The 15090-nt window shown below is 41.3% G+C and overlaps 1 protein-coding gene across 3 annotated transcripts in view; it reads left to right on the top strand.

The window, feature by feature from the left end:
* The first annotated feature begins 6000 nt into the window (after positions 1-6000).
* Positions 6001-15090, top strand: part of RAPGEF6 (Rap guanine nucleotide exchange factor 6) — a 221702-nt gene continuing 212612 nt past the window's right edge. For 2 of the 3 annotated variants that reach the window (XM_075541509.1, XM_075541508.1), the window contains exon 1: positions 6002-6271. In XM_075541509.1, the coding sequence (XP_075397624.1) occupies positions 6203-6271 (69 nt within the window). In that variant the 5' untranslated portion in view covers positions 6002-6202. Of the gene's footprint in view, positions 6272-15090 lie in introns of all 3 variants that reach the window. The other variant, XM_075541510.1, reaches the window with a different exon arrangement.

The following is a 15090-nucleotide window of genomic DNA, read 5'->3' as shown; positions in this document are numbered from 1 at the left end:
TGTCTTGTTTTTGTGCATGTCATTATCTCCGCAGGTCTGTCTTAAGTAAGATAGGCTGGATGAACAATGGGATGAGAAAACAACGGGACCGACAGTTCCGCGGGGACATGGGAGAGGGGGAGGTGGGGGGAAAGGTAGTGGTGTTAATAAACCCAGGACAAGGGAACAACAAGTTATCCAAATCAGTGGTGAAGACGTTGTGGGAGGCCTGGTTGAGCATGATCAAGGGTAATGTAACCAAGGGGAATTGCTGAAACTCTGGTGGGGAATGAACATGATAGTGGGACAGGAGGAAAGTCAAGGGAAATAGAGGAAAGAGTTGGAGGCAAAGGGCATATATAGAGGTCTAGACAAAGACATGTAGATATGAGGATGGGGAAATAGATCTATGTGCATATATTTATAGGTTTAGTATTAAGGTAGCAGAAGGACATTGGGCCTCCACTCAAGTACTCCCTCAATGCAAAAATACTCTCTTCTATTAAATTGGCATTCTATGATTCTCACCTTCCTGACACAACCGCTGACGACAAAGTGAGTGAATAATCAAATGTAAAGAAAGCTGATGGTGCCCGGCTATCAAAAGATATAGCATCTGGGGTCTTTATTAAAGGCTTGAAGGTAAACAAGTGGCCATCTAGCTCAGAAGCAACAAAGCCCACATGGAAGAAGCACACCAGCCTGTACAATCATAAGGTGTCAAAGGGATCAGGTATCAGGCATCATCAGAACAAAAAATCTTACCAGAGTGAATGAGGGGGTAGTGTAGAGTGGAGACCCAAAGCCCATGTGTAGGCCACTGGATATCCCCTTACAGAAGGGTCTTAGGGAGGAGACAAGCCAGTCAGGGTACGATGTAGCAACGATGAAAAATACAACTTCCCTCTAGTTCCTAAATGCCCCCCCTACCCACCCACCCACCCACCCACCATCATGATCTAAATTCCACCTTGCAAGTCTGCCTAGACCAGAGGATGTACAATGGTACAGATGGGAACTGTAAACAGGGAATTCAGGGTGGATGATCCCCTTGGGGCCAGTGGTGTGAGTGGCAATATTGGGAGGGCATAGGGAGGGTGGGCTGGAAAGGGAACCGATTTTAAGGATCTACATGTGACCTCTTCCCTGGGGGACCGACAACAGAAAAGTGAGTGAAGGGAGACGTCGGACAGGGCAAGGTATGACAAAATAATTTATAAATTATCAAGGGTTCATTAGGTAGGGGGAAAAAATGAGGACCTGATACCAGGGCCTTAAGTGGAGAGCAAATGTTTTGAGAATGATGCAGGCAATGGATGTACAAATGTGCTTTACACAATGTGTGTATGGATTGTGATAAGAGTAGTATGAGCCCCTAATAAAATGATTTTAAATCAGGGAAAAAAACAACAATAAATGAACAATGCCCTGAAACTAAGTAGAAGCTGTTACCATTGAATCAAATGCAAATTACTCTACTCTGATGTTGTTAGATGCTGTTGAGTAAGCTCTGACTTTATTGTGACCTCTTTTGTACCACAGAATGAAGAATTCTCTGTTCCTACACCATCCACACATTGTTGCAGCCACTGTTTCAAGCTATCTTGTTGAGGCTTGACCATTTTTCTTGCTGACCTTCTACCAAGCATGTCCATATCCAGGCACTGCTCTCTCCTGACATGTCCAAAGTCATTCCTACATATATACTTTACTGAGTACACTCTTTACTGAGGAAATCCTGGTTTATATGGTATTTCCATTCCCATTTGTTGAAGGGCCATGCTACATTTTTGTAGTTTTAGTTTTACCCCATCATCAGTGTATGAGGGCTCCAATCTTTCCATACCAGCACATTAAAAAAAATTAACTTCCCCTGCCAGTGTGGGGTGATCGCTAATAGCTACTTTTTCATCTCTTGTGTGGCTAGTCATCAAGAATATTTCTTCACATTTGCTAGCCACCTGGATGTCTTCTTTGGTAAATTGTCTGTTCATATCTTTAGCCCATTTTTCAGTTGAACTGTCTTGTCTTTTACTTGCTGATGTGTTGGTTTTATTTATTTTTGTCTCTTTTCCCCCCATTTTATTGGAGGCTCTTACAACTCTTGTTACAAACCATACATCAATTATATCTGACATATCTGTACATGTATTTCATCGTTCTTTTCTAGACATTTACTTTCCATTGAACCTTTAGTATCAGCCCCTCCTTTTTAGCCTCCCTACCTCCTCATCCCCCAACCATCGTGGCCGAAATATGTTATAGAATGTTAATTATTTTGAAATTTCACTCCGACTTCCGTCTCCGTTCCCCTCTGGTTTCTGTTGTTCTTTGATGTGTTAGTTTTATATAGCTTTTAGAGATCAGTCCCTTGTCTAATATGCCCCAACCCCACCCCCAATTTGTGGGATCTCTTTACTCTTTTGGTGCACATAAATGTCTTTTCTTCAGGAGGTCTAAGTCATTTGTTTTCAGCTGTGTTTGTTGCTGTAGATTTGATAGTGTTTATGCCATGTATTAGGGCTCTTAACTTTGTCTGTTCTTATATTGATGATCTTTATAGTTCAAGTGTTTACATTTAGGTCTTTGATGAGTTCGTTTTTGTGAGGTCTGAACCCTGTTTCATTCTTCTGTATCCATAGACCTAATTTTATCAAGACCATTTGTGAAGCCATCACTTGTCTATCAGTTTGTCCTACTGTTGTGGCTTGCATGTTGCTGTGATGCCGAAAGCTTTTCAAATACCAGGAAGGGCATCCAAAGTGGACATGTTTCCGTAGACCTTCCAGACGAGAGATCTGAAAAAAGGAGTACGCTGTCCACCTCCGAGGAACTAGCCACTGAAAACCTTATGAGTAGCTTGGGAGCATTATCGGATACTAAAAACTTTATGAATAGTGGCAGAACATTGTCAGAGATGCTGCCAGAAGATGTGCCCGTTAAGTAGGAATGCATTAACAGATAATTGAGGAAGAGCTTCCTTAAGTAGAGTTGACCATAAAGACAACTTGGGTCCTTCATTTGTTGGATCTGATTCAAAATGAGAAGACACTTTCAAACATTTACTCATCATTGGAATTTGTAATGTATGAAGTATGAATCCAGGAAAATTGGAAGTTGTAAAAAATAAATGGAATGTCTAAAGATTGATATTCTGAACATTAGGTAAGCTGAAATGGACTGATATTGGCCATTCTCAGACACTCATGTTTTAAAATGTCGAGAATGACAAATTTAAGAGCATTGCCATTTTTATTGTACAAAAGGACATTTCAAGGTCTATCTTGAAGTGTAATGCTGTCTGTGATAGAACAGTATCTATCCACATATTAGTCCCATCAGTGAACATTCTATTCGATCTTTTCTGGTCTACATAGACATTCTTTTGAACATACATCAAAGTGTGGACTACTGTCCTGTTAGGTGCTATCAAGTTTGGCTATGACTCATGGTGACTCCATGCACAAAAGAACACAGCTTTCTCTGATCTCTTCAGTTCTTCACTGTTGTAGCCACTGTCTCAATCCATCACATTAACAGGCTTTTTATTCTTCACTGGCTTTTCACTGAGCATGACATGCTCCAGGTAACTGGTCCCTTCTGATACTATGACTATGTCCAAAATAGGTGAAATAAAAGTTCACCATGCTCCCTTATAAGGAGCATTCTGGTTGTACAAGGAGGTTTCAAAAAGTTTGTGGAAAAGTTTAACTTTCTAATTTTTCCACTATCTTTTTGAAGCACCCTAGTATGTCCTTACAAGATCGCTTTGCCCATGACATACTTCTCCATTACCATGTTAAAGGCCTTAGTTCTCTTGCAGAATTCCTTATTCATTGTCCAGCTTTTGCATGAGGTGATGAAAAACCTTTGGCTTGGATCAGCTGTACCTTCGTCCTCAAAGTGACATTTTTGCTTTTGAACGCTTTAAAGAGCTCTTTTCCGGCAGATTTACCTAATATAGTATGTCATTTGATTTCATGTCCCTGCTATCAGTATTGATTGTCGATCCAAGTAAAATGCTATCTCTTAACCAATTTGGTATTTTTTCTGCTTATGATGTTGCTTATTGGTCTCAGAGTTTTTGTCTTTATGTTCATGTGTAATACATAGAGCATTGTAATGTTTGATCATCTTTCATAAAGCAAGGTGGTATCTGTGTATCACAAGTTTTCCATAACCCACTAATATGGAATCCCAGATTCCTCATATAACCCAGCTTCTCATATTATTTGCTTGGCATACAGATTGAATAAGTATGGTTAAAGATACTTTTAAGCCAAGCAGTATCCCTTGTTCTATTCCAGTAACTGCCTCTTAGTCTATGTTCAGGTTCTGCATGCAGAACTTTGCTATCAAAGAGTATGCAATTTCAGCTTTCCTGGTTTTTAAGTGTTTTTCACAAATCAGCTGTTTGTGAGAGCTTGTATTTCTGAATTGTTATAGGTGGAGGAAATGGCATGAAAAATACCATCAAATTGTTCAAGAATGAATCAAGGAGTTTACAGAAATCACTTAGTATCCTAGAAGTAAAGTAACAAAAAATGCTTGAATTGTGCAGGCATCTAAGTGCTGCCCATGAATTATGTAATTTTCTGGTCTGACCCTAAAAGTGCATGATAGTCATACTTTCATTACCTAATCAGCAGATGTTTTTCATCTTCCAAAGTATTGACGTAGCTCTGGAAATAGCCCTTGACGAATGGATTAATCTGTGATCCTGGGCCGACCCTGTGGCTATGTTTATGCATGCTAAATGGATGAACAAAAATGGATCATCTGGAACACAAGGTTATCTTTCCACATTTACTTTTTTCCTAGAGTGGCAAAGCTACAACTTCCCTGATGAAGTTTTTGTATAAGTTCAGTTTTGACAAAATGAAGGCCCACTGGAAAACACAATCCTAAGCTATCAGTACAACATAAGCTATCAGTACAATAAAGTGTTAAAGCCTGAACTAACCTTTACCTTTTAAATTACTCTACAGTAAAAAAACTCGTGTCAAAATCACGGAGTCTATTTGAAAAGCATGTCAGAAATCACTTAGCTATTTAGTGAACTATTCGAATTGCTGAGAGACATATATGTAGCCATTGCCTTCAAAAGTTCAGTGAAAAGGACGTGCCTGCGTTATCTCTAGTGTGAGCTGTGCCATTCTGAATGCTGGATGCCGAAATCCCATCAGTGGTCTTAACTGGCGAGCAGTGAGACTGCCCCCAGGAGTGATCTGGTTTTGGACCACCACAGTGAAAATTGGCTTTGTTCGCTCTGTTGGGAAACATTATAATGTAAAATATATCGCGACGGTTGTCACTCCAGCGTGCAAACCACCTAAATCCAACTGCGCGGTCGGGGGAAGGGGTGGAGGAGAGAAACTACCCTGGGCACTGGTTCTCAACTTGCTTGGTTCAGTGGAAACTGCCGACCTGGGTCCAGGAATCAGCAGGTACTGAGGCCGCCCACCTCTTTTCAATGCCACGAACGTGCATTCTCTGTTCTGATTCCTTGGCTTCTGTTTTGTGCAGAACGAGCAGTTTTCGGCCAGCCACTTTCACAAGAGAATCTTTGTAGTGGAAGTAATCAGGAGAAAGTACGTGAACTGCCTTACTTTGCGGATGGTAGCTTCAACTTCCTCCAAGTTGCGTAGGCTCGGCCTCAAGTCTTGGTCACGCCCAGGACTTCCGGATCTTAGCAACAACAGCGTTCTGCACCCCAAAAGCCTTTCCTACACAGCTGCCTCAACAAACGACTACTCAAACCCGCAGTTGTTTCCGGCCCGCCCCCTCCCTCCGTCCGGAAGCTAGAGCTGCAGAAGCCACAACTTTGCAGGAGATTACGTGACGCGCTCTAGACGAAGTCTCGCGACATAGTATTAAGTCTCATGCACGGGGTTGGAAAAGGTTTTGCCCGGAACCGCCCAATTCTTACGTCACTGTAGAGTCACTCTGTGAGGCGCCGTTTGCGCGCGCGCGTTGCGCATGCGCACTCGCCCATTCAGAATCCCAAGGCCCCCCCCCCCCCTCAGCGCGGGCTTCTTTCTGGCCAGTCGCGCGTGGGCTAAAACCCAGGGCGGGCGTTGTGAAGGGGTGTTTGCTTGAACACTGACCCCGAGACGGTCGGATGTTCTCTTCTTCAGAAGTAGACTCTTATCGAGCTAGGGTGAATGGGTCTTAGGGTGGGCTGAAGGTGAGGCTGGGAAGCAAGACGGCCGGGGCTGCGGCCATGAACTCACCCGTGGACTCCGGCACTAGGCAGGCGCTGAAGAAGAAGCCTCCGGAGCGGACCCCCGAGGTAAGGTCGCTCGACCCCGGCGCGCGTCCTGTCGCCCAGCCGATAACATCCCTTTGTCGGTCCGAAGCCCGCGGCGACTGTCCTAGTGCCAGAAACTCGCACCTGCTGCTGAGTTATAGCCCCCCGTCTAGACCCGGGCCCTTCCCCCGGGTGGGGCATTGAAGCGGTGCTCCACCTTTCCTGCCTTCGGTGCAGCTTTCCCGGCGCACACTTCCTTGGCCGGCACTTCCTAATTTCTTTGATAAGAAGGTGCTGTTGTTAGTGATTCTTACTTTCTGCCGATAAATTGTGGGTCTCGAAGTGCGACTTAACTTGAAGTAGATTCAGGAAGACTTGGACATTTGAGGTAGAACTTTTAAGTTTACAAGTACTTGAAAGAAGGGCCCCTGGTGGCACCGTTGTCAGAGAGCTCGGTTGTCAAGAAGTTGGTGATCCCAACCCACAAGCTCAAACCCACCAGCGCTCTGCCCGAGAAAGAGGAGGCAGTCTTGGAAGCATTATGGGGCAGTTCTGCTGTGCCCTTAGGGTCGCTGTGAGTTGGAATTCAGTCGTAGGCTGTGCGTTTGTTTCGATTAAAAGAAAGTAAAATTTTCAAAAGTTAGTTGGAAACTTTACCTCCAGTCCGAAGATGAATTCTGTGGTGCATAATGCATGCTTAAAGAATAATCTGGAAATGCCTTCTCAGGATGTAAAATTGTGGGAAATTTTCCAATGTTTTGTGGTTGGATTTAAAATGTTTGGAATTTGACTAACACTAATGCATCAGATTAAAGATTGTCATTTAATCTGAAGACTTATTTCAGCCATTTAACCCTGACCTCCTAGCTTTGCATATTTGTAGAGTATTTAGATTTAGGGGTGCAGAGTTTTCCTGATTTAGAAAAGAGATTTCTGTAATAGTTGGTATGCATGTAGGTTGATAGATTGACTTCTTTATTGTTGGTGGTGTTAGGTACCATTGAGTCAGTTCACATTTGTTGTGATCCTGTGGAAAATACTGCCCAGTCAAGTGCTGTCATTCCACCCATTGTCATGTTGGAGTCCATTGTTGCGGTCACTGTGTCAATCATCTCCTGAGTGTTTCCTTTTTTTTTTTTTTAAACTGACTCTCCACTTAACCAAGCATGATAGATTTTTCCAGGGTTTGGTCACTCCTGAACCATGTCCAAACTATGTGATAAATCTCACCATCTTCACTTTTATGGAGCACGTTGGCTGTACTTCAGTATACAAACAAACACATGCCATCAAGTTGATGCTGACTCATAGTGCCCCTGGAGGACCGGGTAGAACTTACCCAGGGCATTTCTGAGCGTGTAACTGCTTCTGGGAGTAGAAAGCCCCATCTTTCTCCAGAGGAGCAGCTAGCTGGTAATGTGAACTGCTGACCTTGCAGACCAAAGCCCAGCAAGTAACCATTATGCCACCAGGACTTTGAGACAAATTTGCTTATTCTTCTGGCTTCACTGGCACCGTAATTCAAATGCATCAGTTCTTCTTTGATGGTCGTATTCACTTGACAGCTTTCACATGCATTTGAGGCAATTAGTCCTGTTACATCCCACTCTTCAATACTTTTAAGAGGTCGTGTACACTAGATTGCCCCAATGTCAGCAGTGGTCATTTGTTTTCTTGACTGCTGTTTTCATGAGTGTTGATTGTGGATCCAAGTAAAATGAAATCTTTGACAATTTCAGTCTTTTCTACTTTTATCATGATGTCGTCAACTAGTCCAGTTATAAGGATTTTTATTTTCTTTACATTGAAGGAAGGAGCCCTGGTGGCACAAGGGTAACACATTGGGCTTCGAGCTGCCATGTTAGCAATTCAAAACCACCAACTGCTCCTCAGGAGAAAGATCAGACTTTATTCCTGTAAAGAGTTACACTCAAGAGCCCCCAATAAAAGTATTTAATTAAAAAAAGTAGTCTTAGAAATTCCCTGGTGCAGTTCAAAACAGTCTTGTAAAGTCACTTTGCGTTGACACTGACTCAGTAGTAGCGACTTTGGTGGGGTTTTTTTTGTTTATATTGAAGTGTAATTAGTGCTTTAGTTGGTTCTTCCTGAGTTTTTCAGATTTATAGCGTTTTACAAAGTAAATATTTAGTTTGGGGCTGGCTTTTTGAGAGGTGATGAAATATATCAAGTTGTGATTGAAGCTATGATGAGCCAATTTTTATACTGGGGATCCTGATCTTTGAATAGAAGCAAAACAAATTCTGTCGCTTTATAATGCCCTGTATCTATAATCCCATGTACTTATAATGAAGTATTTATAATCTGTATTTATAATCCCATGCTAATTTACCTATGATCATCCTAGTATCACTGCGGGTTGATAGGAAGCATTCTTTTTTAAAAAAACTAATTCCACAAGTTTGTTTTTTTTTATAAAAATGCAATACAAAAATGGTTTGAAGTACTTGAAGAAAAAATGTTGGTCACACAGTTTTAACCTTCAAGAGGGTAGGGTGACATCCAATGACATAACACTTCTGAGATACTCTCTACTAATGTGAACAAACAATACAAACCAATAATACACAACATTTTGGGAACCAGATCAGGTCCAGCCTTCATCAGAGGGGGTATCTACTGACAAGAGTTTTAATGTACAACTCAGATTTAGGCTTTTGATCTTCTCTACTCATTTCTCCCAAGCACCCTGTGTAGTGACCTCTTTCTTCCCATTCCTCACTTTTAGATAGGGTGGGTTTCTCCAGAGGCTTTTATACCCTATGTAGTTCCCTAAGTGAATCTTGAGCTTCCACTGTCATCCATAGCCTTCCGAACATCAGCTTCTCTCAATTTAGGCTCTGATACTTCGACTCGGATCATTTGGATTCCAATCCTTCAGTGACTGATGACGTGTGCCTCTTCCTTGTGGACTTAGTTGACGTCTCACTTAGATGGCTGCTTGTTTGGAGAAATGCCTTTAAGACTCCAGGTGTTATTTTATCTGATAGCCGGGAACCACCTAAATTCTTTCCCACACTGTGCTGTAGCACTGGTATCTTCCGTGTTCCCTTCCTGAGGTCGAATATCGAGACGGGAGAGGATGTAAGAATTAATTGTTCTTAAGTTGGAGCTCTCTGCCTTCAAATACTTAACACTGCAATTTGTATATACTAAATGGCAACAAGTCCGTTAAAGAACACAATCTTTAGAAATGTACACAGCTCATGTATTTAAAAAAGCTCTCACATATTAAGAGTTTTGTTCATTACAGTTGCTGACTTTATATCCTGGGTAATCTCATTCAGCAACTTGTCTTGATTTTTACTGACTGTTCTTATGAACTCTCTTTCATTTGCGTCAGACTCATAAGAGAGGGTAAGTTAAAAAATATATATTGCTGCAGAAATCTAACGGTGATACTGAAAGTAAAAAATCCATTTACAGAATCCTAAAGTTGAATAAGCTTCCAGAGAATCCCCTCTGGAATCCCCTCTGACCTTTGACCCAGGGATGTGACAAGTGTGGCTAGCAGACAAAGTGCATTGCAAAGTGGATTAATGCAGATGTAGAGTACAATTTAACACCTTATTTGTGGCTGCACTGTGGCTATAGCAATGGGCTCAAAGATAAGAACAACTGTGAGGATGCACAGTGTTTCCTTCTGTTGTGCATAGAGTTGCAGTGAGTTTGAAGTGACCTGACCTAACACTATCATTTGTTCACCTTTTTGACCCATTTAACATTTGTTTATTTGCTACGTTCATTTAGATTGAATTTTCTCTGTGTTTCATCTTGTTAACTTTTTGGGTATGGTTTTCTTTATGTGAATTCATGATAGATAAATTGATAGCAACAGTAATTGGCTTAATACCTTCTTAGTTCATGGCAGGGCAGGTTGAAAAGAAATGGGAAATTAATTATTATAAGAATGAAGAAAATGTTCTAATATTGATTGTGATGATTGCACAACTCTTTAATATGTTTACACCATTAACATGTATCGTATGTGGAATATATGTCAATAAAACCAAAAAAGTAAAATAAATTAAAAAGCCCTTTTACTCTGGAGGGAAAAAAAAGTGCTGCAAAATTTCTTCACTCCCTGCCATCCAGTTGATTGTAACTAACTCACAGTGACGCGATAGGACAAGGTAGAGATGGCCCTAAGGGTCTCCAGGACCAGACCTCTCCTGGAGAAGAAAGTCTCATCTTTTTGCACAGCATCTGCTGGTTTCGAACTGCTGCTCCTGTAGTTAGCAGCCCAATATGTAACCACTAAGCCTCCAGAGCACCTGCCACCATAGAAACCTTTATTAAAGAAAATATTTAAAGGAGTTGCTGTTTTTTCTCAACATATCCTCCCCATTTAGGTCTCTGCTCTTCAGAAAGCAGTGTTTCTACCTCTCTAACCTGTCCCTGGAGAAAGCTCTGTTCTTTGGACGTCATGTGAAAACACAGGGACTCCAATAATGTCCCTTTTAAATGTTCTCTAGGGGTAAGTTAGGACTGTAGAGACACTGGAGTAGTTTATAGGACAGATCTGCTACCCTCACAGAATGAGCAGGTGCATTGTTGTGATGGAAAATAATTACTCGGTACAACCTCTCTGGCCTTTTATTTCCCCAGCGCAGTTTTCAGATTTGTTTAACTGCTTCATAGCAAGCTCCTGTGATTGTCCTGTGTCCTTCAGGAAAACAAGGTACTACCCCTCTGGAATAAAAAAAACCCTGATCACTTGCCATAGTCTTCTGAGCTGACCTGTCTGCCTTGAATTTAAGTAGCCCCACAGCGTTGTTAACAGGCAGTGTTTTGATGAGACCTTGTTATCTGAATCATAGTAACACGTGTGTCGAGATTCATTCCATAAAACATCTTCATTAGTGTCGATACTGCATAAAAGACTGATGGAATGAGTGATTAGCTTATTCATCTTCTCCAAGTGCTTTTGGAGCCCATTAAGCCAATTACTTGCTGAGGCCAAGAAGTTCAGTTAAAATTGAAAACGCTGAACCACATGAGACCCCCAACTTGAGTAGCTATCACATTGCTCGCAGCCCTGTTGTCTACCTCTCCCAGTTTCTAGACTTCAGCCAGTTTCTCTTCATTTGTTGAGGTTGGTGGTGTTCCTTCTATTGGCTCTCCTTTGAGGTATCCCCCAGCCTTAAAATGCTGATTCACTTACAAAAAATGTTGTTTCACGTGGAGCTGTATTCCAGTAAACGTGTTAAATAGCTTCAACAATTTGGGAAAGATCCACTTGAATTTTATTTTTAAAAAAAGCAATATTAGCCCAATCTCAAAATTGTTCTTTTTTGTAGGTCACTATAGAAAGTTCAAGAAAAGTGAGAACTGAGGAATAATTTAGATTGCTTTTGTCTGATTTTTGTGGACTGATTAAGCAAGAGCCTGATTGCAGTGGATTAAAGAGCATAAAGCCCAAGAAAATGAAGGCAGTAGTTGTACTGCATTTGCGATTTTGGCTCTAATGGAAAAGGGGAATGGACCTCCATGACCCTCTGATGGTTGTACAGCCTTTTCATCCCTCCAACCAAAAATAGTTTTTTAACCTCTTGTAAATATCCTAGCACTGTTTTTTTGAAAATCACTGCTTTTGAGTTGGTTCCCACTCACAGTGACCTTATAGGACAGAGTCGAACAGTTCGTTTCGGTTTCCAAGGCTGTAATGCTTTGCGGGAGTAGAAAACCTCATCTTTCTCGCATGTAGCACCTTGTGGTTTTAAACTGTTGACCTTGTGGTTAGCAGCCCAACACATACCCCACTGTGCCACCAGGGCGCCTAGGCTATGTATATCTGTCAGCCTGAGATGTTTAAAATTTTTTATTGCCTTGACCTTTTAATTCTTGAATTAGATCGTTCTGGAATGAAACACAAGTATTAATTATATTAATAAAATGTTGGAAATAATTCTGATACATATAGAAAGCTAAGAACTATTTTCTGAGGTGCCACATATTTTCCTGTTTCTGTACTCTTTATAGGACAGGACAGTGTGGGATTTTGTGTTAAACAGACCTTCAACTCTGGGCTCCAGCATTGATCATATGAGTGACCTTAGGCCAGTATCAACTTCTTTAAGAATATCTGTGAGATGCCATTTTAGACTTGGGTTCACAGCCTCCCTCCTCTGGATGTTGTGTCTATGTCTTTGCCTCTTTAAGACTTAATAAATGGGGGAATATGGGAGAGGGTGAGGTGGGGAAAAGAAGGTGGGAACCAAGAAACCCAGGGACAAGGGAACAACAGGTGATCTAAAACTGATGGCCAGGAGGGTGTAGAGTACCTGGGGGGAAAGAGGGGCTTGGTCAAGTGCAATGTAGCTGAGAGGAATTGCTGAAAGCTGAATGAAGGTTGAACATGAGGGTGGGACAAGAGGAAAGTAAAAGGAAATAGAGAAAATAACTAGGAGTCAAAGGCTATTTATAGAGGTATAAATACAGGCATGTACATATATAAATATATGTAGCCATAGGCACATACATCTATGTACATGTATGTTAAGCATTAAGGTAGCAGACGGACTTTGGGCCTTTACTCAAGTATTCAACGTAAGAACACTCTATTCTAATATCCTGGCCTTCTGTGATGCTCACCTTCCTAATGCAATCCTTGAAGTCAAAATTGGTGCATAAGTCAATGTGGTGAAGAAAGCTGATGGTGCCCACCTTGACGTTAAACAAGCAGCTGTCTAGTTGGGAAGCAACAATGCCTGCATGGAAAAGGCATACCAGCCTGTGTGATCATGAAGTGTCAACAAGGTCAGAAATCAGGCATCAGAAGATGTAAAACAATCATATTTGATGTGAAAGAGGTGGATTGGAGGGGATTTGTACACAACTGGATACCCCCTCACAGAAGGCTCACAAGGAAGGGACGAGCCAGTCAGGGTGCAGTATAGCATCTATGAAACACAACTTTCCTCTAACTCTTTAATGCTTCCTAACCCCCCACTCTCATGAGCCCAGTTCTACCTTACAAATTTGGTTAGATCAGAGCATGTAAACTGTTACAGATAAGAGCTCTGGACACGTGGAATAAACTCCTGAAGAACAATAATGGAAGTAGTGATACCAAGAGGGTAGGGGGATCCCAAGAGGTGGGGGGAGAAAGGGAGAACCAATTGCAATCATCAATGTATAGCCCCCGCCCCACCCAGGGTGACGAACAGAAACATCAGGGAAATGAGAAAGTAGACTGTAAGATGTGAAAATAATAATAATTTATCAAGGGTTTATGAGGGTGGGAGAAAAAAGTGAGGTGATATAAGGGGGCAAGTAGAAAAAATGTTTTGAAAAGGATGATGGCAACATGTGTACAAATGTGCTTGACACAATGAATGTATAGATTGTTAAAAGAGCTGCAAGAGCCCCCAATAAAATGATTTTTTTAAAGTAAAAGACTTAACAAATGTTTACTCTTAGAATTGCAAACCTATATTTTGGGGCTTCCAGAAACCTTATTGCCTTATTAAGTCCCTGCTGTGTGTTCTAATAACCTTTTTCATCCAGATGATATATCTTTGTCATTGTGTTTCCTTTGTCTCTTTTAAAACTTAATAAATGTTTTCCTTAAATTAAAAAAATCTTGCGATTATTGTGAAGACAGTATAAAATATGAATAATGCACAATTGCCGTAAGCAACCATAAGTGGCTCTTCGAGAAGAATTCCTTCAGCTGGCGTACGAGTTCCTTTTCCATCCGACACGAGGCACATTTGCAGAAGATTTCTCAGAGAAACAGACAAACACCTCCTTAATGTTTCACAGCATGATTTAAAACTTTTGGGAGCAAAAATTTCATATTCAGCTATGTGTTATATGCCCACATACTATCAGGAAATAACTTGTTATTGCTTCTTCTTGTTACTAAATGTTAAAGTGGGTCCTAATGAGGTTTGGAAAAATGTAAACTTCAGTATTCTCATATTTATTAATCTGTTTCCATATTTTAGAATAATGGCCTTGAAATGTCCCCTTGTACAGGTGGTCCACTTGTACAATGTCATAAGAATGTTGAATTTCAATGTATTTTTTCTGGGTTGGCGAAAGAGCACCATTGTACTTGAGTCAGTTTTGAGTGAGTCACTGCACATCCCTGAGGGTGGCAGAACAAAGAGTCTCTTGTGCATTCCCACAGCAGATACACATTCATAGTGTTCCTTGTAAAGGAAAAGAATGTGCTTATGCTTATGGGTCCCCCTGGCTTTAATTTGTAAGCCTAACTGATTAGAAAGGAGCTGGATGGGTCCTTTATTCTAGAGCATCTCTTCTTAACACCTCCATTTTCATGTATTAGAGAGCCTCAATTTGAGAGGATGCTTAGACGGCCTGTAGTTTAGGCACTGTCAAACCTTGTTCCTGCGAAATTGGATGAGGACTTCTCCAAAGGGGAAAAGTAGTCAGGACTATTGAGATTGACCATATGAAAGTGCTGGTCTTTGGAAGGGATGGAGTGATAGGAAGCCATGTAACATTTTGTTTATATTTGGCTTTGCCTTGGACCATAGGACTTTCCCCCTCCCTGCAAAGAGAAACAGTGATCTACTTTATTAAGAATTCGTGGTTTTGGTGGCATAAGCAGTACCTATTTGATGTCCTTTTTGAGGTTAACTGCAAAGAGGCATACAAATATTCACTGCTACTTTGTCATGAAGTGAAACTTTGGGAGCTGGAGATCGTTGGCACAACGCAGAGATAGGATGGGGCTCAAGAGAGCACATAGTTGAAGTACTAGAAACGCTTTTGTGAACTCAAGAGCTAGTGAAATTTAAGTTATTTTTTAAAGGAATTGAAGTCCAAAAAGGTAAAATTGGGTGCTCAGGGTCACATTCTCCATCAATGAC

Source organism: Tenrec ecaudatus, chromosome 2 (genome assembly GCF_050624435.1).
Source record: "Tenrec ecaudatus isolate mTenEca1 chromosome 2, mTenEca1.hap1, whole genome shotgun sequence".
Lineage (NCBI taxonomy): Eukaryota > Metazoa > Chordata > Mammalia > Afrosoricida > Tenrecidae > Tenrec > Tenrec ecaudatus.
This window is presented reverse-complemented; position numbering and strand designations above follow the sequence as displayed.